The sequence below is a fragment of the Myxocyprinus asiaticus genome, chromosome 43 (genome assembly GCF_019703515.2).
Source record: "Myxocyprinus asiaticus isolate MX2 ecotype Aquarium Trade chromosome 43, UBuf_Myxa_2, whole genome shotgun sequence".
NCBI lineage: Eukaryota > Metazoa > Chordata > Actinopteri > Cypriniformes > Catostomidae > Myxocyprinus > Myxocyprinus asiaticus.
This window is the reverse complement of record NC_059386.1, coordinates 3,204,492-3,229,664: the sequence shown is the minus strand read 5'-3', so window position 1 is coordinate 3,229,664 and position 25,173 is coordinate 3,204,492. Positions and strand designations below refer to the sequence as shown.

Sequence of the window (25,173 nt, the reverse complement as noted above, 5' to 3'; positions counted from 1 at the left end):
TCATCTTAACTAATGTTGCTCGTTATTTTACGATAGAGTAAAGCCTGTTTCCCAAACCAGCACGTAGATCGCTCGTTATAAAGTTGAACTTAAGTGCTTCGTTACAGGAGATGTCCAGTCCAAAGGTGCTGATCATTTTGGCCAGTATGTCCAGGAGTTTGTCTTCTCAAAATGAAAATAAGGTGGAAATACTGACAAACATGGACGTTGTTTGTAAACTTGTAGAGGTGCCAAATTTATTACCTAACTATTACAGAATTTAATTAAAGAAATTATGCATTGTTATGCATCATGCAATTTGTTACTGCCTTGTAAAAAGTCTAGGTGAGCTGATTTGAACCAGCCATTGGAGGAAGAGAGAGAGAGGGAATCTCTCATTGCACACACTCGCTCTAATCTCCTCTGTTAACCATATTTTAATTATTTATTAAGGCATATTTATTTAATTTTTAAACTGCGTGGTCACATTACTCACATGTCTTCTTAAATAATCTGTTTAATAAGAACATGTTGTCTTTCTATTGCCATTACAATTGTGCTTATCAATGAAGGCTAATATAACATTATACTCTATTATGTGTCTTGTAAATTTAGACCTATCACGTTGCATGCGCAGACTGCGGAGACTGCCTATTGATTTCATAGCGATTTTTTTCAACACTTTTTATCCTCTGAAATAGTTTTCAGTGGCTTTCCAATTATCAAAATATATTAATACAATTTATTAAATGTCCTATTGTCTTTGATAAACTGTGACAGATGCCAGAAAGATGTGTTTCAGTTGCACTTAATGGGCTTAAGAGTGGTTCAAGAGTGCTAATTTACAAACGTTTTTACTAACTACTTGGATAACGATGCTTTTGGGAAACGCGCCTTAGAGATTAAGTACTACTTAAGTGCTACTAATGTTCTACTTAGTGCTTCAGGAAACCCAGCCAAGGTTAATAATAATAATAATAATAATATTAATGCATAAAATAGATATATAAACGGATGAGTAGATAAAATCAGAGAGAGCATAAAAATGTCAATGGCTTTTCTCATTGTCTCCTCTTCCTTTCTGGCACCCAAGTGCACTCTCGTCTGCACCACTCATTATGCAGCACCACATTTCTGTCACCATTATCACCACTAGGAGTAAAGAGCAGACCTCTCGATTGGTGAATGTCCCTAAAGCGCAGGGTCCACATGTCTCCTTGTTTGGCGCTCCGTAATAACAAAGTGAGTTATATTCAATTAATGTCATTGGCAGGACTATACGGCCTCAACTGTGTTCATTGATCCTGGAAGCTTTCATCTCGACCCACAGAGCAATTTGTGAAAACTAAACATTACAAATGCACATAAATGCACACCTGATGAACAAAGCATTGATTGTGTAAATAAATAAACAATCGTTCTGCACATAACTATTTCAAAACAAAATTTAATTATGTAGTTAATCAGGATGAATATATCTTTAAACATTTCCAGGGAGGTATATTTCAAATGTTTATAAAGTTATGCACAAATATAATGATGTTACTATGACGTGCAGCACTAGTCCACCCAGACTGATGGCTGGTCCACCCAATCAAATCTGTCAGAATATACTAATAGTTTGCAAATAAAAATAAACTGCATTTTGTCACATGCAAAATAGCTCACATGATAATCATCATATTTCTGTTAGAATTTATTTTTTTTTTAAATTTCAAATAAGAAAATTGATATGGTTTTGGTGAATTGAAATGGGTCGTGTCACGCTTCTCACTGAGTCGGTTTGTTCCGCTCAGCAGATAATTAATTAATTTAATTAACTGATCACGTTTTGTCTCTGGAAGTAGTTAACATCCAACACACAAACAATAGCCACATATTAGCAGTAATAGGCTGACCTCACCTTTTACCTGAGCCTGTCCTTTTTTTCGGACATCTAGCCAATTGTCTGGCATAATCCTGCTGCTTTACATGCACGGCTCTTCATGACAGTCACCGTGAGAGGTAAAAATATTTCATCTTTTTCTGAGCCTCTGCAGCAGTCATTGAAAGGCTTATTATTCACTGCCAATCATACAACAATTTACTGAGCTCATATCAGATTGCTGAAAACATGGAAGAAAATATACACGTCATTAAAATTACCGAGCAACGTGATCCTTCGAAAATCTCATAAAGAGATATTATTTGAAATCCAGGGCTTGGGAGCATATGAGTGGAAAAGTAGATTTGTCAGGTTAAAATAAACTGCAAAATGAAACCTAATTTTAAAATGAACTGATTTCAATGGATGACATGTCGTCAATGCTAATCATAAACCATACCCCAAAAATATTTCACTTAATTCTAATGAAATTATAAACAACAAATTAAAATAAATGCTGCACAAAATTGTATCAGGTTTTCTTGTAGGCAAATCAAAGACAGACAAATCAACAATAAACACAAGTGCTGTTTTTATTTTGTCATTTCTTTATCTCATGTAACATCCAATTATAATTCAACTGACTTCTGTTATTTAACTGACTATCTGCTGATTTTATTTAATTACTATATGAAGTGCAACAGTTAAAGAAGCAAAGTGAGCCCAGTTTAAAATCTGTGGTCAACTGCATCTTAATTAAATAGTGTTGACAGGGTACTTCTTGAGGTAAGGTAAAACAGATCCAAAACGACTTTGGATAACGAAATTTGTGTTTAATTACGTTGGTTTTAGTAAATACAAATATGTGTGTGTATGTGACTTGGCGAAATGGAGTTCTTGTTCATTGTATATATGGCACCGTCTACACTGCACAAAATGCATGTGCAGTGAGGGAGCGAGAGCTTTATATCTCTTGACATTTCTCTTAAATTATGTAGGTTGTTTTGCACTATTTTCTTTGCATGCCATTGCTTTCTAATCTGCCATTGCTTCTAAGCACTTAACTGAAACAGAGAGCACTCCCAGCCAAGTGCATTGATCATGAGAAACAAAGGCCTTAGCTCTTAAGAGCGTTCTCTACATGCAAAGTTGCAAACGTTCTTTCCTTTGTCTCCTGCATTTCCCAAACCTGCAATTAACACGAACACGTGACTTGCTGTCCATTGTGAAGTGCTGATATCTGACCGTATAGTGTTGCTCATTCATAGATTTGTGCATAACTTTATAAATACTTGTAATTTAGCTTGCTGATAAATGTTTAAGTTATTTTATTAAATAATCAAACTAGTTTTGTAATTATTTTTGTGGTGGAGGCTATGATCTACTGTTTTTACACATTCACTGCTTTGTTCATCAAATGTGCTTTTGCAATGTTTCATTTATCATCTGTGGGTCGACCATCGGGGTGCTAGCTTCTAGGGTCTGTGAAGACTATATAAAAAGTATAAAGAGGTTAATGTGTTGGCAGGCCTATTTCATGTGCACAATAGGGCATTGGAAGCACTAACATAGGGTAAATGTACAAACATGAACTGATTAAGTGGAGATCTGCACTTTGTGCCCAAACTGATCATCAGTGCATAACAATATGCACATGACAGTGCCCTTCGGTGTCAGAGAGGAAGATGAGAGTTTGTAAAAAGAAGGAATGTGGGAAGACGCACCAAGATGGTTTTATGCTTCAGAGACTTTAGTCATGAATTTACTTCCATAAGTCTTGTTGTGAGTTACTAAAATCAAATTATATTTTTTATATTTTTTTATTTTTTATTAGACCATGGGCCTAATAGTCCTATTGTATATAAGAATGAATGCATATAATATCTTAACCCTGATCATTTAAACTATATCTTCAAGTACAGTGTATAAGCATACTGTAACAGTGCAGTCTAGGCTTCTTACCTGTCTAATTGAACTTGAGCTAATTCTAATGCTGCGGTCATGAAGTGCAGATTAGACCTTATGTTCAGGGTGTTATGACTGACTGCTGTGACACAAATGCATGTGCAATCAGATCATCTCACACATGATGAAACATGCGCTCCTTATGATATGGGGTAATGCATATTTCTGCAGTATAGTTCTCATTATAAATACATAGTAGATCTTGAAACTGAAGGAATGGTCAGGTGAAAGTAGGGATTATGCAGGTTTAGTCCAGTTAAATGTGGACTCTTGAGTCTGTCTGGCCCCGGGCCCAGAACGGGTTAATCATTTGCTTTCTCTTTGCTGTCTGTTAGAAAAATTGAAGACAGTGTCCCAATGGGAAACAAATACCCCCTAAAATGCTCTGGTTACTTGCATAAAGATAAACAGGATTCTGACGAAAAGTTTGATGTTTGTTTTTTTTACAACTGAATAGACACCATTTAATCTGTGCCTGTTCTGCTATTCATCCCAAAAAAAAAAAAAGAAGAAGAAAAAAGAGGCTGTAATAATAATGTTTATCTTTGGTATCAGAGTTAATAAAATTATTTGAATGCTAGTACCAGCACTCCACACCTGCAGTGTTGATGACGGTAACAGTAAGTGTTTCAGATTTTAAGGATTTGATAGGTTGTGAAACACTAGTACTTTCTCTGGGACCACTGACTTTCTCGTGGAAAATATGGAATTGCGGAATGCTGATGTTCCCGTTTAATCATCTCCGTCATCGGGAACTATTCGGATCCATCTACACCTGTGGCAGGGTGCTTTCAGGTACTTGAGGTATGGATGGATTATTTGATGTTATTAGCCCACCTCTACTGCATAATGCTACTGTTTTGTTTATTTTTTTATTGAATTAGAAACTAGAAATATTTGTGTACAGATTATGTTAAATTAACTTAAGAGTAACCATTGTATTCTTTTTAATATGAGTATTAAAAGTTAGAGCAGTATGTACAGTGGCCCCAAAAAATTTATTTGGAGACTTATTCACATTTTAAAATGTCTGAGTGAGTGCACTTTAAAATTCTGATTGCAGTCGGACTAAAATATCATGTAAACACGTTAGTCTAACCGAAATTGTACCAGTCTGGTTTTGGCGAAATCGAACTAACAGACCTATGTAATGCGATTTGTATATCAGTTCCTTCTAGCATGTAAACACTTTAATTGGACCACGATATGCCTCGGCGTTATGCACATGCGCCAAGAAACAGGTGCCGCGCGACGTGTATTTAACCCAGTCAAGTGCAACACAAAGCAGACAAGAAGACCAACAACAACACATGCATTTCATTCAGAAGTGATCATCCCTATGCCCGATTCCCTTTTAAGACTTTACCATCCACTGTGAGAGGGCATACTTTTGAGGGCTAAAAAGTATGGGGCTCAAAAATAATGAAATTTAACTTTAAGTAATTTTTATTGGAAATTCTGTTTGAAGCAATCTTACAGCATGGCTACTATGATTGTTCTCCCTTCGGAGGCTGATTTATCTAATTTGTAAAGCAGGAACACATGGCAAATGCTAGAAATGTTCATTTTTGGACAGATCAGCAGTCTGTAAACCATTCACACCTGTGGCACATTAATGTGCCTCTAATTACTGTTCTTTTGTCCATTGACTAAAGCTGGTGCCAGACTCAAAGTAACTGGTTTTGGACGAGAGTGTCACACATGCAGACTGTTTTGCTGAGATCTCACTCTCTTCAGTCTTAGGTATTTGCCGATACAAAATGGTGGAGGGGTGACACCCATACCAACACACCGCAACTCTCTCTCCCTGATTCCCTGTCACGTGAAACTTGCAGAAAATAACAACAAGAGTATTGCGTGAGCATAAATAATTGTAAAAGAGTGATTTAGGAAGCGATTCACGGAGAAACCTTACCATGTGAAAGTGTGTGATTGTGTATTTATCCACTTGAGGCTTTCCGTATAATGCATTTGTCCATATGCAGCTTTCAGTGAGTAAAGAATTTATGTTCCATAAAAATATACTGTTGTGCCTCCGCTTTCTGATTTCATTAGGAATTTTTGTAGTGAAAAAGACAGGAAAAAAAAACGCTTTGTGACAGAATCATATGGATTACAATCAGCGTTTGTGATGATATTATGAAGATGTTCAGATCAGCTTGACTTCTTGTCAGTTCATCAGTAAAAGAAGAAGATCATTGGTCCCTTATGGCGAACACAGAGCGATTTTCTTCTTTTTTTTTTTTTTTTATTATTTATTTATTTATTTATTCCTAACATTTTGGATCCTTTTTTTCCATTTGTTGGAAGCATTAAATCAGCAGGAAGTCTCGACGATCAAGTGATTAACGACCTCCCGCTGGCAGATGCTAATGCGTGCATTACACCTGAAAGTAACTCGATAAATCGGCTAGTGTCACGCCGGCTTAATCCTCCTATCTGTCTGCCATAGTAACACTTATAGCATACATGTAAACACTGAGCTTTGCAGTAGCAATAAATGTCTTTCTTTAAAGAGAGAGTTCATGCAAAAATGAAAATTCTCTCATCATTTACTAACCCTCATGCCATCCCAGATGTGTATGACTTTCTTCTGCTGAACACAAACAAAGATTTTTACAAGAATATCTCAGCTTTGTTGGTCCATACAATGCAAGTGAATGGTGGCCAGAACTTTGAAGATCCCAAAAGCATGGGGTTATAATAATACAGGGGTGAGTAAACAATAGCCGTATTCGGATGGCAGTTATTTTACTGGGGATGTGAGGTAATTCCAGCATTTACACAGGGTAGTTGGTGGTTTTATTGCTGTCTGAATCCTAGATGTTTTTTTCCCACAAGAAAATTCCCAGTAGAATTAATGTTTTTTGACAAACACCAAGGTCGTGCAATCATTTAAATACAATCTGAATCCACATCTTCGAATTTATAATCAAAAAGTTGTTTTGGAAATCCTACTGATCACTGCTAAGTGCCGTACGGGTGCACTGCGCGGTAACAGCTCTGGTGGTATTCTACAGTTGTGAACAGTGGAGAATTATGTAACAGAAATGTTGAAATAATTCACAATAATAAAATTATGTCACCACTCCACCACAGTGAGTGGGAACTCTTAAGTAGAGGGAAAAGAAAAACAAGAGCTAGATCACGTAAACTTTTGAAATGGGCCATTATTATGGCAGCAACAGGTAAGTAATAAAATAGTAATATATAACATTTTAATATAGAAATGTGTACTGTACACATTTATGCAGATGACTTGCATGACTACTCGTTTATATTGGTCGACTAGTCCCAGAAAAGTTGCCAGGTCAATGTCTACCTTATTTTAAAGGTTAAATTTTCCCCGCCACTTTAAAAAAAACAACAACTGACAGATCATTCCAAATAATATCCATCATTTTGATAGATAAAACATAAGAAAACAATTTTAACCATAGTGCCTCAAACTTCATTTGAACTATCTTTACTTTTCGTGACGTGTGGCTTCTCTCTCTACCTGTGTGCACGTAAGAGAGAGAGAGAGCATACCCCCACTGACAGATTTATTTGGCTTGCATTGTCAAACAGTCCCTATGTTTTCTTGATTAATTTAATTGCTCTTCACAAGAATTTTGTCTTGTGCCATATGTGAAAATGTACGCTGTAAATTGGAGCGCGGTTCCCTCATACATGCTTTGGAAATGTTATTTTCACTTTAGCGTAATTGCAAACATATTTGAACGCAAATACAAAGGACTTAGTTTGTGGATTGAGGAATTTTCCATAAAACAAGTGCAACTGAAATTATGTGATCGATAAATAGTCTCGCTCACCCCCCGTGATTTAATTGTCTTCCGAACGCATGAGTTTTATCACAGAGGAGCCATGCAAACAATTGCCGTCCGAATAGCTCTAATGACGGAATTTTCATTTTTGTATGAACAATTCCTTTAATGTAATAAACTCCCTGTGGTACTCTGCTAGGACATCTCTCTGAACCTGAGGTGATCTGACTTCATACATCCTCTAAAAATCACCTTGGCACAAATGTTTTACACAAGTCATTGCAAAAATGGCTTAGAAAAGCTCTAGCGTCTGTTTGCAGATAACTTATCCTTTTGTATTTTCTTATCTAATGCAATGACATTCACATTTTAAAGTGTGGCTTAAAGCTGAAGTGTGCAATTTCTGTGCCAGTAAACAGAATTACAAAAATTAACTGTTTTCAAACAGCTTTCCGAATATGCACCCCCTGCCATGATCAAACAAACAGATAGTCCCGCCCCAACTTGCGCCATTCATCGAGTTGGTGTTGTCGTGTTGGTATGGACGGCTTACTCAAAACAAACATTCAGAGGAATTTTCATAACTCCACAGAGACACAGTGTTTCTGTACAGTTTTTGAGAAAATTAACCTACAGTTGTCTCTATATATAAAGCTGGGATAGGAGAAAGTAAACACCAAAAGTTACACACTTCAGCTTTAACCTCCTGAGACCCCAGTGTGACTGCTATGTGCATTTTCAGTTTCCCTTTTTGATTTGTAACTAGTAGCACCTAATAAACAAGCAAAAAAATTATAATTATCTAGAGCAAATAGTTTACAAAAAATGTATGTCCACATATGTGGACAACGAGGTTACGTTGTGAATTTTTAGATAACACCAAGCTATAGAAAGTCAGATACAGATTTTTGAAAGTCAGAGTGTTGGTTATTCATGTTTTTGAGACATTACAGACATTACAGCTGATTTTCTATAAAGTTGAATAAGTAATTCCTATTCAAAGTAATGTCCAGCATCATCCAATCACTGCCAACCATGTTAAAATAAAATGTAGCATTATAGGGGCCTGGGTAGCTCAGCGAGTAAAGACAATGACTACCACACCTGGAGTCGCACGTTCGAATCCAGGTTGTGCTGAGTGACTCCAGCCAGGTCTCCTAAGCAACCAAATTGGCCCTGTTGCTAGGGTGGGTAGAGTCACATGGGGTAACCTCCTCGTGGTCGCTATAATGTGGTTCGCTCTCGGTGGGGCGTGTGGTGAGTTGTGTGTGGATGCTGCGGAGAATAGCGTGAAGCCTCCACACGTGCGATGTCTCCGCGGTAATGTGCTCAACAAGCCACGTGATTATGAGTATATTTGTGTGTTGTTAAGTTTATCATTAAACTTTATTTATATTGTCAAGCCGGTTCTCGCCGCCTCCTTTCCCTTATAATCCCTTTACAAAGATCTAAAAAATTCAGCAGTAAAACCATCCGGCCCCGGTGCCTTGCCTGTAGGCAAGGCCTTAATTACCTCGCCAAGCTCCTCCAAGGTTATCTCAGAATAAATTTTTTTGCTCAGTCATCAGTTTAGGGAGTTCTAATGGTTCCACACATTTTCTAATATCTTCATCAGTAGACGAAGATGTGGAACTATAAAGATCAAGATAAAATTCTTTAAAAGCATTATTATTATCAATGGCTGAGGTAAATATTTCACCACCAGCAGATTTCACTGAGGGAATGGTAGAAAAAGACTCTCTCTGCTTTATATATCTAGCCAAAAGCTTCCCTGCCTTGTCCCCCAACTCAAAGTATGACTGTCTTGCCCTGAATAGCCAAAACTCCACCTTCCGTGACAAAATAGTATTATATGTGTATTTCAATCGAGTCAATTCTCTGAGGCCATCAGACGACATTCAGTGCTTTAGCTCTGCCTCAGCACTTTTAATATTCCCTTCCAACTCCACAAGTTCTCGTGCTTTGGATGTTTTGATGAATGAGGCATACTGTATGATCCGACCCTTAAGAACTGCTTTAAGTGCCTCCCAAGCCACACCCACAGAGGATACTGAGGACCAGTTGGTCTCCAAATAAACATTGATTTCAGCCTTTAACATTTGTTGGAATTCAGGATTTTGCAAAAGGGATGCATTAGAGCGATAACTATATGATTTCTTTTTCTCTGTATGTGGCAACACCTCTAAACTCACCAGGGCATGATCTGTGACTAAGGTTTCCAATTGAGCAATCAACAACAGATGAAACAGAGGGACTTAGATATAAAAAAAAAGAAAAAATCTATTCTAGAATAAATCTTATGGACTGATGAAAACAATGTATAGTCCCTACCAGATGGGTTCAAAAGTCTCCAAATATCTGTAAGACCAAGATTTTTACACATCCTGTGAATCATCAGTGTTATTCTAGGGGGCTTACACACTTTTGCTTCACTATGATCAAGGACTGAGTCCATCAAAAGATTAAAGTCTCTTCCCAATATTATATCATGAGGGCTGCCAGCGGCTTGTAACATCCCTTCAAGATCTTTAAAAAAGCCCTGATCATCAATGTTAGGTGCATAAATATTAGTCAAAATCAACCTTTGCCCCTGAATTTTTGTTAAAACAATAATGCCTCTTCCTAATTTATCATTAATCTGTTTGAAACATTTGAATTGTAGATAATTACTTGTCAATAAATGTAATGACTCCCCTGCTCTTACTTGAGCCAGCACTAAAGAAAACATGTCCACCCCATATCTTCCCAAATTCTTCAGCTTCCTACGAGGAAAGATGTGTTTCTTGAAGAAACACAATATCATATTTCTTATGTTTAAGAAAAGAAATAACCTTCCTTCTTTTTATGGGGTGCCCCAACCCATTCACATTTCATGTGGAGAGAGACAATCCACTCATATTAACATTTGGCAGTTTTACATATTAGAAAAATAGATTGTGTGTCAAAACAAAATTATAAAGACCACATTCCAACATTAGAGCAACAAACAAACCCCGAACATCCACCAGAGCGAAAAAAAGCTGAAAAACATGCGCATTAACCCCACGCACGACAGCCCCAACTGGTGTCCATCCGTCTAAACTCAAACAGTCCATGTACACCTACGAGAGTCCCCATGACAACTTTGCCGTCGGATTGCTCAAGTCCGGTGCTTCTATACAAATTTTGTGAGACAGAATTACACAACAGAAAATAATCTATAAAACAAACTCCAGCCAATAGGCTGGATAAACACAAAGAGGTGTAGATTCCGAAGGTGTGTTCCTCCACAAAACAAACTCCAGCCGCTAGGCGGACCCAGCAGAAAAAGAAACAAAAAAGGCATCCAGTTTCCTGGTACAGTCAAGTGAATATTCAGTGAGTCAGGCTCACTTGGCTGTTACATAAGTGCAAAAAAATGCCCTAATCACTCCAGTGTTTTGCGAGAAATATTCCACAGAACAAACTCCAATCAATAGGAGGCGTAAGAACAAAGAACGTGCAGATTCATCCACAAACTGTCCCAAAGGAGTGTTACTCCACAAAACATAATCCAGCCGCTAGGCAGAACCAGCACAAAAATAAACAATAAGGCGCTCAGTTCCTCGGACTTACAAGTGAATGTTCAGTGAGTCAGGTCCACTCGGCTGCATAGAAAGTATCAAACAATGACCTACTCATTCCATTGACTTTATGAAGGACATTGCTTGCTGTGGGCATGTAAATATTTTGCATCCATCCTTAGTATCTGTTCTCAATTTGGCCGGGAACATCAGTGCATAAGCGACCCTCCGTTGATGTAAGAGTTTCTTGCATTGCTTGAATCGATCACGTTTCTCTCTTTTTGAATTCGCAAAGTCTGGGAACAAGAAAATGTTGTGGTTCTTCCAAGAAAGCCTTCCTTTACACCTCACCTCGCATAACACGAGATCTTTAATGGATGATCTCAGAAATTTGGCCAGAATTGATCTGGGTCTGTCTACCTCAGCGGATCTCAGAGCCGGAACCCTGTGAGCTCGCTTGATTTCCAGCTTATGGCCTGTTATGTCGAGCAGACTTGGGAAGAGCTCGTCTAGGAATTTCACCATATCTCGGCCTTCTTCATTCTCAGGAATTCAAACAATCCGGACGTTGTTTCGCCGGCTACGTTTCTCTAAGTCTTCCAACTTTTCCCAAACATGTTCCAAGTCTGTCTTGGTCGCTAGCGGGTTAACAGCTAATTCCCTCTCCGATGAATCCAGATAATCGATCCGATCGTCAACATCCGACACTCTTGTAACCACCTCAGAAAATTTAGTCTCCATGACAGTGATCGATCGACATATTACAGCAAGATCCTCCAAGTCAGCTACGACCTTTGCCAGCATTGCCGACATGCTTGACAGTTGATGCTGAATCTCTCCCACCGCACTGTCCAAACTGAGTCCCTGGTCTGCGGCCCTGTCTGGGGTATCAGCTTGAGCACGTAAGTGTCTTTTAATGTCTCCAGAGCCCTGACATAAAAAGTATTAAAAACTAGCAAAGTGCGCAGAGCTCGCTGTTCACACGTCCATCCCTCGCATGGCGCCACGTGACTCTTACATTACCAGTATTATGAACAGACCAGCCATTCATGTTGGCACATACATTATATTTATTAGATTGCTCTCTGGAATAGTCAATTCTGGTTGGTCAATCACAGCATTCAATGGTCAAATATTTTTGAAAAATTACCATACATTCAGGTTCATATTGATATTTGCCAATCATCCTGGTTTTGCAGGTATTCTTTCCTACTTATGTTATTTGCTTCTGTTCTCTCATATCACAAATAATTTTTCATGTTCATTTATTTAGTTATATGGTAAGTAGCTGTGTTATAACAGGGATAATGTACAGTCAGCAGGTTAATATCACAAAATTAACCCCTTTAGGTCATACAAGACATTTTGCGATAATGACCTGCAGCTGACTGTATATTATCCCTTACATATGGTGTAAGAGGAGTCATATGCTGCGTTTCCACATTTAAAGGGATGACATGGTTTTTTCATTTTTAGCATGTAGTTAGCAATTAGTGGAACATTTTAGACAAACAGTTCACAGTGATCTGACCCCCCCTTCACCAGGTCAAACAACCCTGACCCTTTAATATATAACTTTTTGCAGCTTTTAAGCCTGAAACGCAGAATGGTGAAGATCCTTATGTGTGTTTCACATAAACATGTTTAAATATCTATAAAGTTTGTGGTTTTAATTTTTATCAGACCATGCCAACTTTGTCACTTCTTATGTTCCATGCAAATTCAGCAAAAAAAGAAACATCCTTCAACTGCTTTTGTTTTCAGCAAACTTAACATGTAAATATTTGTATGAACAATAAAAAGATTCAACAACTAAGACATAAACTGAACAAGTTTCACAGACATGTGACTAAAAGCAATGGAATACTGTGTCCCTGAAAAAGCGGGGGTCAAAATCAAAAGTAACAGTCAGTATCTGGTGTGGCCACCAGCTGCATTAAGTACTGCAGTGCATCTCCTCCTCATGGACTGCACCAGATTTGCCAGTTCTTGCTGTGAGATGTTACCCCACTCTCCCACCAAGGCACTTGCAAGTTCCTGGACATTTCTGGGGGAATGGCCCTAGCCCTCACCCTCCAATCCAACATGTCCCAGACGTGCTCAGTGGGATTGAGATTCAGGCTCTTCACTGGCCATGGCAGAACACTGACTTTCCTGTCTTGCAGGAAATCATGCACAGAACGAACAGTATGGCTTGTTGCATTGTCATGCTGGAGGGTCATATCAGAATGAGCCTGCAGGAAGGGTACCACATGAGGGAGGAGGATGTCTTCCCTGTAACGCACAGCGTTTAGATTGACTGTAATGACAACAAGCACAGTCCATTGATGCTGTGACACACCGCCCCAGACCATAACGACCCTCCACCTCCAAATCGATCCCACTCCAGAGTACAGGCCTCAGTGTAACGCTCATTCCTTCGATGATAAACATGAGTCCGACCATCACCCCTGGTAAGACAAAACCGCGACCCGTCAGTGAAGAGCACTTTTTCTGAATCCATGATAACACCAAGATTTCTGGCTTGGTTTTTGGTTTTCAAAGACAGAGAATCAAGGTGTAAGCTAACTTTTAGCCTTTCTTCTTTAGCACCAAAGATAATCATCTCTGTTTTGTCCTTAAAATTCTGACACATCCAGTCATTGACTTGCTCAAAACACTGGCACAGCAAATCTATAGGACGATAGTCATTTCGTGATAGAGCTATGTAGATTTGAGTGTCATCCTCATAACTATGGTAAGCGATATTGTTTTTTTGCATAATTTGGCCTAAAAGGAGCATGTAGAGGTTAAAAAGAGACGGCCCCAGGATTAAACCTTGGGGAACTCCACATGAAACGTTAGTTAACTCGGATACATAGTTGCCAATGGAAACAAAGTAGTTCTTATCTTGTAGATAGGACTTGAACCAACTTAAGACTGTGCCAGAAAGCCCAACCCAATTCTCCAACCTATCCAAAAGTATTGAGTGGTCAACAGTGTCAAAGGCAGCACTAAGATCCAGTAATACCAGTATTAAAACTGCTGTCAGTGCTAAGACGAATATCATTTAGAATTTAATGAGAGCAGTTTCGGTGCTATGGAGGGGTCAAAATCCTGATTGAAAGTTGTCATAGCAACCAGTTGAGACTAAGAAGTAATTCAGTTGCTGGAATACAAATTTCTCGATGATTTTACCTATGAAGGGTAGATTATATATCGGCCTGTAGTTGCTAATGATAGAAGCATCTAGGCTCCGCTTTTTTAGAAGAGGTTTAATAACTGCAGTTTTCAGGGCCTTTAGAAAGTGGCCTGATTGAAGAGAGCTGTTAACTATTTGCAGTACCTCTACTGCCAGGCAGTCAAATACTTTCTTAAAGAAACTCGTAGGTAGAGCGTCGAGATAGCAGGTAGATGGCTTAAGTTGTCTCACCGTTTCCTCAAGAGTTTTGTAATCTATAGCATTAAACCGTGTCAACCTTTTCATATTACTTTTATATAAACATGGTAATGATCCCACATTTTTATTTGACATAGATGTATTGATGGCTTGTCTAATATGGTCAATTTTATCAGTGAAAATGGATGCAAACTCATTGCATTTATAGGTGGAGAGGAACTCAGGGGGTGTTTGTGTCGGTGGATTTGTCAACCTATCAATGGTTGAAAATAAAATTTGTGCATTATTAATGTTTTTGGTAATGATATTGGAGAAAAAAGGATTCTCTAGCACTTTTCAAGTCTAAATTGTGTTGGGCCTCATGTGTTCGGATAGAAGACAAAGGCAGGCCTAACAGTCATAAAAACATAACTCAAGCCCCCACCTTCTAAGTCGTAAATATTACTGATAAAAATCGCACCAAAATCAAACAAAGGGAGTCCAAAACAGACTACAGATCCATGAAGCCTTGACCTCTAAAGGATCGAGCTCTCAACTCCTATTGGATGAGGCACACAACAGAACGTCCCTCAAACATGACATCATCAGGAGTTCAAATAATTCTGAAATGCTTCCAGAATTGCTTCCAGCGACTTCGTTCACCGAATAAAGACGTAGCTTTTGCTGCTCTCCGGTGCAACCTTGTGGCACAAGGGAGTAATGTCCGACTTGAAACTGTAGCCATACAATCTCCATCTCGCTGGACGAGTTGAGATTACTCTGTGTTCAACCAAACACTCTAACAGATCCGAAGGAGACCGCTGAGCAATTCGCATCTTCATCCGTTGGCCTACAGAAGTGAAGAGATTAAAGATTTCTCTTCCATCTTCAATCAAGTCGACATTTCTGAGTTCTCCGCCGAGAATCAACAGCCGTACCACCCGCCGACAGAGCGAGGAAACTGCCTCCCATCACCCGAGCCTCAAGGAACCGGGTCAAAGTTAAAGGACGGAGGAAAACGCATTCTACCTGTGTCCTCATGCGATTCAAGTAAGAGGTTACGTCTGGGCAGAGATAGAATATTATAGCGTGTTATTCTTGTGTTTCAAGGTTTTTGCTTGTACAGTTTACGGACCGCCATGTCCACTCATTATTAATACTCAGGGTATTAATTATCACAAATTTGTTTTGCTGTATTGTGGTCCAACCAAATTGGATTGTTGTGCATTTTCGCCATCACGGGTGAGACAGCAACTGAGTTCATCCATTAGAGTCAAATAACGCAGGTCTTTTACGAGCCCCGCTCGAGCCCCACTCACTCTGAGTGATGAACACAGCTGTTTTCTCTCCAGCTATCGTGAAATCAGCTTTCAGGCTGTCACTTAATAATCTCTCTCTCTCTCTCTCTCTCTCTCTCACTAACCACACTGACACACACACACACACCTTATGTGTTATAGGATTATTTTTATTTCCATATCTAATCATATCACTGTTTAGTTTGTAGTTGTAAGTCGGAAGTTTATTGACTGCATTGTATTAATTATTAATTGATATTACTGCATAAATAAACTTTGTTTATATTACAAAGAGTAGTGTTTTGGTCAGTGCTCAGATTCAAACCTTCATTCATTGTTTTTTTTTCCCGAAAATCGATATTCTTCGGATGCTGATTTTCCTAAGAAAACAATCTAATATTGAGACTGTTTTACTATTTGGTTATTAGTCCCTAATTCGAGGGTGGTGCCCTGTCAATGTTAATCCTTATTATGTTCTATTGATTTTTGATAATTGATAATTATCTTTGATGGTTGTTGAATTTGAATGATCAATAAGTTAGTGTTAATTTTAATTAATGTTTCATCGATGTTAACAATTAACGACTATCTTTGATAATTGTTGATTTAAAGGATTAAGAAAAGCTAACATTGATTCTCATCAATGTTCTATTGATTTTAATAATTAATAATTATCTTTGATAATTATTAATTATTGCTAATAACCAAACTTGCTCCTAAAAGTAGCACACTACATTTACTGGAGTCCCATATGAGGTTTTAATGAGTTAGATCCAATTAATTAATTTAAATATTGATTAATAACTACAGAAATAATTATTAATTATTTCTGATAGTAACACTGACCTAAACAACCAGTAAAGCCCTACAATTGTAAGCATGAAGGCTCTCTTTATATATGTTATGATAAACATGTAATTTTGTTTTATGCCATTTGCGTTCAGCTTTTCGGCATTCTCTTTTCTGGACTTTTACAGACACAGCATTTCTCCATGGTGCTTTTTGCTTACCAGAAAATGTTTTAACCTTAAGAAGCCAATGTCATCTATAACATTCACTAGTTTAGAGTTAAAGTTATTTACAAGATCATTTGTATAGCTTGAAGTTGGAGGTAGTAACATGGAGATAACGTTTTTAAAGAGTGCACTAGTATTTTCATCAATATGCCGCTTTGTAACAGTATTTGAGTTAATATAGATATCAGGAATAAAAGACATATCAAAGAAAACACAGAAATGGTCAGATAATGAAAGATCAATCACAGAAACATTACATATATTGAGACCCTTTGTGATAATCAAATCCAATGTGTGCCCCCGACTGTGAGTGGGCCCTTTCACATGCTGAGACAGTTAAAATGTTTCCAAAATAGCAAAGATTTCTTTAGCACCATTGTCATTAGGATCATAAATATGAATATTAAAGTCACCATTTATAATTAAACAGTCAAAATCAGTGGAAATAATAGACAATAGTTCTGTAAAGTCATCAAAGAAGTTGGGAGAATATTTTGGTGGCCTGTAAATAATTAATATTAGAACTCGTGGGGAACAATTCAATACAGCAGAAAGGTATTCAAACGATGGGAAATCACCAAATGATATTTGTTTGCCCTGAAATACATTGTTGAATAAAACAGCGGCGTCTCTAGCTGTCTCTATGAGAATGGTTGCACTGTTACTTTTTTCTAACGATGTTTCAGTTAAAAACATAAAATCAAGTTTATAAGTAATAAGATCATTAACTAAGAATAATTTGTTAGCCAAAGATCTAACATTAAGAAGGACTAGTTTTATAATATTAGTGTTGTTAGTGACAAGCCCCAAGACCGATTGTGGTCAACAGGGTATAGTTATACAATTTGACAAGTTTGCAGTGAGAGTGGAGTTCACATTGTTGACTCTGCAATTAGTCACAACAGGAATGGGGAAGGTACCAGGTGCAGACATAGGCTTTCTAGCTTGGGATAGCAAGCCAGCATATATTTCACTTGGGTCCAGCTGATTATGAGAACATTTCTGGGTACCATATCTACAGCTGGAACCCTCAGAATCTCAGTTATCTTTGCTGGTATAGATGTTAGCACTGTTTGAACAAACTGTGCTTGGCACAGTATTTAAAGTTTTTAAAGCATTTTAGCATAAGACATAACAAAATGTAAAACAAATTAAATACTTTCTGAATGCATTGTAAAAGTAATCCATATGACTCCAGTGGTCTTCTGCAGTGATCCAGTTGGTTTTGGGTGAGAATAGACCAAAGTATAAAACAAATTTTCATTGTACACCTTGCCATTGCAGTCTTAAGGTACAATCATGATTTCAAGCTCTATTACAGTGCATCCGGAAAGTATTCACAGAGCTTCACTTTTTCCACATTTTGTTATTTTACAGCCTTATTCCAAAATGGATTAAATTCATTATTTTCCTCAAAATTCTACAAACAATACCCCATAATGATAACGTGAAAAAGTTTGTTTGAAATCTTTGCAAATTTATTAAAAATAAAAAAACGGGGAAAAAAAATCACATGTACATAAGTATTCACAGCCTTTGCTCAGTACTTTGTTGAAGCACCTTTGGCACCAATTACAGCTTCAAGTCTTTTTGAGTATGATGCTACAAGCTTGGCACACCTATTTTTGGGCAGTTTATCCCATTCTTCTTTGCAGGACCTCTCAAGCTCCATCAAGTTGAATGGGGAGCGTTGGTGCACAGCCATTTTCAGATCTCTCCAGAGATGTTCAGTCGGGTTGAAGTCTGGGCTCTGGCTGGGCCACTCAAGGACATTCACGGAGTTGTCCCGTAGCCACTCCTTTGTTTTCTTGGCTGTGTGCTTAGGGTCGTTGTCCTGTTGGAAGATGAACCTTCGCCCCAGTCTGAGGTCCAGAGAGCTCTGGAGCAGGTTTTCCTCAAGGATGTCTTTGTACATTGCTGCATTCATCTTTCCCTCGATCCTGACTAGTCTCCCAGTTCCTGCTGCTGAAAAACATCCCCTCAGCATGATGCTGCCACCACCATGCTTCACTGTAGGGATGGTATTGGCCAGGTGATGAGTGGTGCCTGGTTTCCTCCAGACATGATGCTTGCCATTCAGGCCAAGGAGTTCAATCTTTATTTCATCAGACCAGAGAATTTTGTTTCTCATGGTCTGAGTCCTTCAGTCCTTCAGGTGCCTTTTGGCAAACTCCAGACGGGCTGTCATGTGCCTTTTACTGAGGAGTGGCTTCCGTCTGGCCACTCTACTATACAGGCCTGATTGGTGGAGTGCTGCAGAGATGGTTGTTCTTCTGGAAGGTTCTCCTCTCTCCACAGAGAAACGCTGGAGCTCTGTTAGAGTGACCATCGGGTTCTTGGTCACCTCCCTGACTAAGGCCCTTCTTCCCCGATCACTCAGTTTGGCCGGGCGGCCAGCTCTAGGAAGAGTCCTGGTGGTTCCAAACTTCTTCCATTTACGGATGATGGAGGCCACTGTGCTCACTGGGACCTTCAATGCTGCAGACATTTTTCTGTACCCTTCCCCAGATCTGTGCCTCGATACAATCCTGTCTCGGAGGTCTACAGACAATTCTTTGGAATTCATGGCTTGGTTTGTGCTCTGACATGCACTGTTAACTGTGGGACCTTATATATACAGGTGTGTGCCTTTCCAAATCATGTCCAGTCGACTGAGTTTACCACAGGTGGACTCCAATCAAGTTGTAGAAACATCTCAAGGATGATCAGTGGAAACAGGATGCACCTCAGCTCAATTTTGAGTGTCATGGCAAAGGCTGTGAATACTTATGTACATGTGATTTTCTTTTTTTTTTTCTTTTTTTTTTTTTTTTAATAAATTTGTAAAGATTTCAAACAAACTTATTTCACGTTGTCATTATGGGGTATTGTTTGTAGAATTTTGAGGAAAATAATGAATTTAATCCATTTTGGAATAAGGCTGTAACATAACAAAATGTGGAAAAAGTGAAGCGCTGTGAATACTTTCTGGAAGCAGTGTACACTTCCTAGTGCTTGATGCATGTGTAGAGTGCTAGATAGTGCTGTAGGAAGTGTAATCGAGCTTGATATCGTGATCGCCAAGGAGACTGATGTCAATGTACAGTGAAAAAGGAGCTATATTTTGGTCTGTTCTCACCCAAAACTAACTGGATCATTTCAGAAGACATTGATTAAACCTCTGGAGTCTGGATTATGTTTATGCTGACTTTATCTGCTGTTTGTAGCTTCAAGGGCCTGATCACTATTCACTTGCATTGTATGATCCTACAGAGCTGAGATATTCTTATAACAATCTTGTGTTCTGCAGAAGAAAAAGTCATTTTTGGGTGAACTAACCCTTTAAATTATGGAAATATAAATTTTACAAATGTTATTTTATCATTAGTTTTTCATCATTTTGATCACACGTGTGTGTGTGTGTGTGTGTGTGTGTGTATATATATATATATATATATATATGTATATATATTTATATATATATATATAGTATATGTGTGTGTGTGTGTGTGTGTATATATATATATATATATATATATATATATATATATATATATATATATATATATATATATATATATATATATATAGTAAATGTGTATATGTATATATATATATATATATATACACACACACACACACACACACACACACACATACATATTTTTTTTTTTTTTTTTTTTATATGTTGTTTACAGGCCTAATTTGTCCAATTTACAAGTGTTTACATTAATATGTTGAACAAGTGCTAAAACGGTACTGTCTCTTTAAGTCCAGCAGCAGGGTATTGGACAGAAGTGTTTGTTTTGGTCAAATGGCAGTTTTAGAGCATTCCGTGCTCTGTGTGATTAGAATTAAATGTTTCCGTTATTGTTGTTTCTGATCACTGACAGACTGTAGAGAACAGAAAGGGTATTATAAGAGACATTATTCAATGACAAATGGATTGTGTGGCTCTCGTCTTTGGACTCATTACACGGAAAGAGTGAAAACTTTTACTCTTAAGCAAGGCAGTGAAAACTGTGTGGAACACCACTCTGAGTTTGCACGTGTTTAGACAACCTTATTTTTTCTTTACTGAAATGCTGGACATGATATGAATACACAAGTAGTTTAATATAAATTTTAATACATGGATCTTAAGTATCGACATAATATCTTGAGGAAAATTACTGTGATACATCGATATTTGATTGTATCAATACAGCCCTTATATCAACATATGATTGTATTGGCACAGCTGTACGTTATTGACTTATATAATCTGTGCATTGACTGATGTTTCTTTGATACTAGGCCGAGGCTGAGGTGGCGTCCTTGAACAGACGTATTCAGCTGGTTGAGGAGGAGTTAGATCGTGCCCAGGAAAGACTGGCCACGGCGCTACAGAAGCTTGAGGAGGCAGAGAAAGCCGCAGATGAGAGCGAGAGGTGGATTCTTCTAAACTTCTACACACTTGGGCTTTGTTCAGACAGGCAGCACAAATGCTATATTTTGGATCAAATCTGTGTATTGTTTGTAGTATGAACGCAAAGAAACACATGAAGATTTTTACAAGCCTGATTTAAACCACATTTGATAAAATTCTGATAAAATATAAATAACATTTTTGGGAATTGCATTAGAGTTTGAACTATCAGTTCTTTTTAATTAGTTTTTCTTCATTTAGAACTTCATTCACTGTATGAATGTCTGATGGTTTTCTCATGCACCTAATGCACCACTGTGAAATGTCAATGTGAACATGAGCAGGGGAAAATTTTTCAGTTTTCTTTCCTCTCTTTCCACAATCACATATGTACGTTTGCTTATCGAGCAAACAGGTCTGTGGATGATGCAGTCAACATGGAATTGCATCATGTCCTGCAACATCTGGACAGACCAGGGACATATGCAAGGATCCTTTTTATGGACTTCAGTTTGGCTTTCAACACCATCATCCCAGCTATTCTCCAGACTAAATTACACAAACTGTCTGTTCCCATGTCTATCTGTCAGTGGATCACCAGCTTTCTGACGGACAGGCAGCAGCTAGTGAGACGGGAAATTAACTTCCAATACCTGTATGATCAGCACTGGTGCTCCCCAGGGATGTGTGCTCTCCCCACTACCCTTCTCCCTGTATACAAATGACTGCACCACCAAGGACCCCTCTGTCAAGCTTCTGAATATTGCAGACGACACTACTGTCATTGGCCTCATCCAAGATGACTGAGTCTGTATACAGAAGGGAGGTTGAACGGCTGGCTCACTGGTGTAGTCAAAACAACCTGGAGCTGAACACTCTCAAAACAGTGGAGATGATTGTGGACTTTAGGAGGAACACCCCAACATTGACCCCCCAACATTGACCCCTATCACCATTCTAAACAGCACTGTGGCAGCAGTGGAATCATCCAGGTTCCCGGGCACTACCATCTCACAGGACCTGAAGTGGGAGACCCACATTGACTCCACTGTGAAAAAGGCCCAGCAGAGGTTATACTTCCTTCGCCAGTTGAGGAACTTCATCCTGCCACAGCCTCTGCTGACACAGTTCTACTCAGCAGTCATTGAGTCTGTCCTCTGCACTTCAGTAACTGTCTGGTGTCGTTCAGCTATGAAATTGGTTATCAGAAGACTACAGGACAGTTCGGACTGCTGAGAGGATTATTGGTTGCCCCCTGTCCTCCCTTCAAGAACTGTACACTTCCAGAGTGAGGAAAAAGGTTGGAAAAATCACTCTGGACCCCACTCACCCAGCCCACTACCTTTTTGAACTGTTGCCTTCTGGCAGGTGCGACAGAGCACTAAGCACATGAACCATCAGGAACAGGAACAGTTTTTTCCCTCAGACTATCCATCTCATGAACAGTTAAAATTGCCCCATTGAGCAATAATTAATGTGCAATACACAGCTTAGTCTATTTATTTTTATCCAGCGTACCATGCCTCTTCTGCCGTTACATTCCCTTGCTTCTGTTTATAATAAATAGTATTTGTATATTGTACATATGTATGTATGTATGTATGTATGTATGTATGTGTGTGTATATGTGTATGTATATATATATATATATATATATATATATATATATATATATATATATATATATATATATATACAGTCCTATTGTGTATTTCCTATTAACATTTTTTTATTGATTCATATAGTTGACAAAGAAAAACAAATCAAATATACATTGAATCAACATTTAACTCCCTCTACTACCTCTCCCCCTCCCCAATCACCAACCCCACTCCGACTCCCAGTGAACATCCCCGTGGTCACCCATAAGTACACACACACAAAAAAAGAATATAATAATCATACACATCTAAAACTACACCTCTCCCTCCACAGCCCCTCCCTGAGAGTCCCCAAAAACGCCAAATAACTGCCCCATTTCCCATCAAATGAATCCCAGATCCCTAGACTTCTACATGACACCTCCTCGAAAGCTGCCACCCTCCCCATCTCTGCGCACCACTCCCAAAATGAGGGTGCTCCAGCCGACTTCCATCCACTTAAAACAATCTGTCTGCATGTCATAACACTGGTCAGAACCCAATTTTTTGTGTGTATATCCCCTATTTTGATGACCGCCTGTAACACAGTTCAGTGGAAACTTAAACACATGTAGGGCAGCTGCCCATAGTTCTATCTCTCTCTCTCTCTCGAACGGCCGTCCCTGGTCGCCTTTATCTCTCGCTCGCCTCATTAGGCTGATTGGGGTCCGGGCGAGTGTCATTCTGGCCCGGCCCCGCCCTCCTCCGCGCCACACTCCTCCCTGCATTGCCTCAGGACGGGGAGCCCCCGGCATGACGTACATCCCCCCCCTGGGGGCATGCCTGCTGGCGGGTCATCCCCGCCTTCTTTGACTTGGGAGGAGACAGGAGGCAAACACGGAGCGACAGCGAGAGAGAGGAGAGAGAGAAAAAAGAAACTCACTCACCGGTTCTCTGATGCGCCGTCGCGTGTTCCTTGATCACTCCTCCACGCGCTCAAGTGGATGACAGCTGCTCCTCCCCGGGCGGACCGGAGTCAAACCTCCAACCCCCAGCGGACAGAACGCCCCTCCGCGATTCTGGTGGCTCGTGGGGACACTCCTCCGCCCCTGGTAGCGGCCCTACCGCTCCAGGCGGTCGGGGAGTTGTCTTCCCTCGACTCCTCCGCGTTTTCTGACGGTCAGCAGAGCACTCCTCTGCCCCGGCAGCGCCTCATCGTTCCAGGCAGTCAGGGAGTCCAGTCCCTCCTCGCCTCGTGGACGGCGGCCGTTTCTCGCATCCGGGCGGTCGGGCTACTCCGTCCCCCGGCGGATGGCAGCGGCGCTCCCCTGGGTGGACGGCAGTGTCGAGGACTCTACAACGGGCATCCCTCCTCCTTCCCAGGTTTCGGCACCAGTGTAACACAGTTCAATGGAAAGGAGGAGGCGAGAACCGGCCTGATAATATATTTTAATGAAAAACTTAAAAACACACAAACATGAACACATGCAGGGCAGCTGTCCATAGTTCTCTCTCTTGAACGGCCGTCCCCGGTTGCCTTTATCCCTTGCTCGTCTCATCAAGCTGATTGGGGTCCGGGCGTGTGTCATTCCGGCCCGGCCCCACCCTCCTCCGCGCCACACTGCCCCATGGCGTCATTTCATAGACTTAAATTTATTCTGCAGCGCTGACGGGAGTCATGTGAAAGACCCTTAACGCGTATAAATATCAGTCACTTTTGCACATTAATCATTGTTCTTCACAATCGCAAAAGTGACCGATTATGTTTCAAAATGGCAAATTTCTCCGAAAGGTGAGGAGTTTGGATCTCTGAAATTATATGTTTTTTTCATGTATTTATTTATTTTGTGGAATTTGATAATTTTCCACGGCACATCTGACAATCTTTCACAGCACACTGGTTGGGAAACACTGCTCTAGGGGGCTTACACACTTTTGCTTCACTATGATCAAGTACTGAGTCCATCAAAAGATTAAAGTCTCCTCCCAATATTATATCATGAGGGGTGCCAGCGGCTTGCAACATCCCTTCAAGATCTGTAAAAAAGCCCTGATCATCAGCGTTAGGTGCGTAAATATTAGCTAAAATCAACCTTTGCCCCTGAATTTCTGCCTAAACAGTATTGACTCTTCCTAATTTATCTTTGATCTGAGACATTTGAATTGTAGATGCTTACTTAACAGTGTAATGACTCCCCTGCTCTTACTTGAGTCAGCATTAAAGAAAACATGTCCACCCCATATCTTCCCAAATTTTTCAGCTTCCTGCGGAGAAAGATGCGTTTCTTGAAGAAACACTATATCATATTTCTTATGTTTAAGAAAACAAATAACCTTCCTTCTTTTTATGGGGTGCCCCAACCCATTCACATTCCACGTGGAGAGAGACAATTCACTCATATTAACATTTGACATTT

At 39.4% G+C, this 25,173-nt stretch overlaps 1 protein-coding gene across 12 annotated transcripts in view; it reads left to right on the top strand.

Moving 5' to 3' along the window:
• The window catches only part of LOC127433287 (tropomyosin beta chain), an 81,304-nt gene that overhangs the window by 27,115 nt on the left and 29,016 nt on the right, over positions 1 to 25,173 (top strand). For all 12 annotated transcript variants that reach the window (XM_051685046.1, XM_051685044.1, XM_051685040.1 and 9 more), the window contains one exon: positions 21,065 to 21,198. In XM_051685046.1, the coding sequence (XP_051541006.1) occupies positions 21,065 to 21,198 (134 nt within the window). The remainder of the gene's footprint in view (positions 1 to 21,064; positions 21,199 to 25,173) is intronic.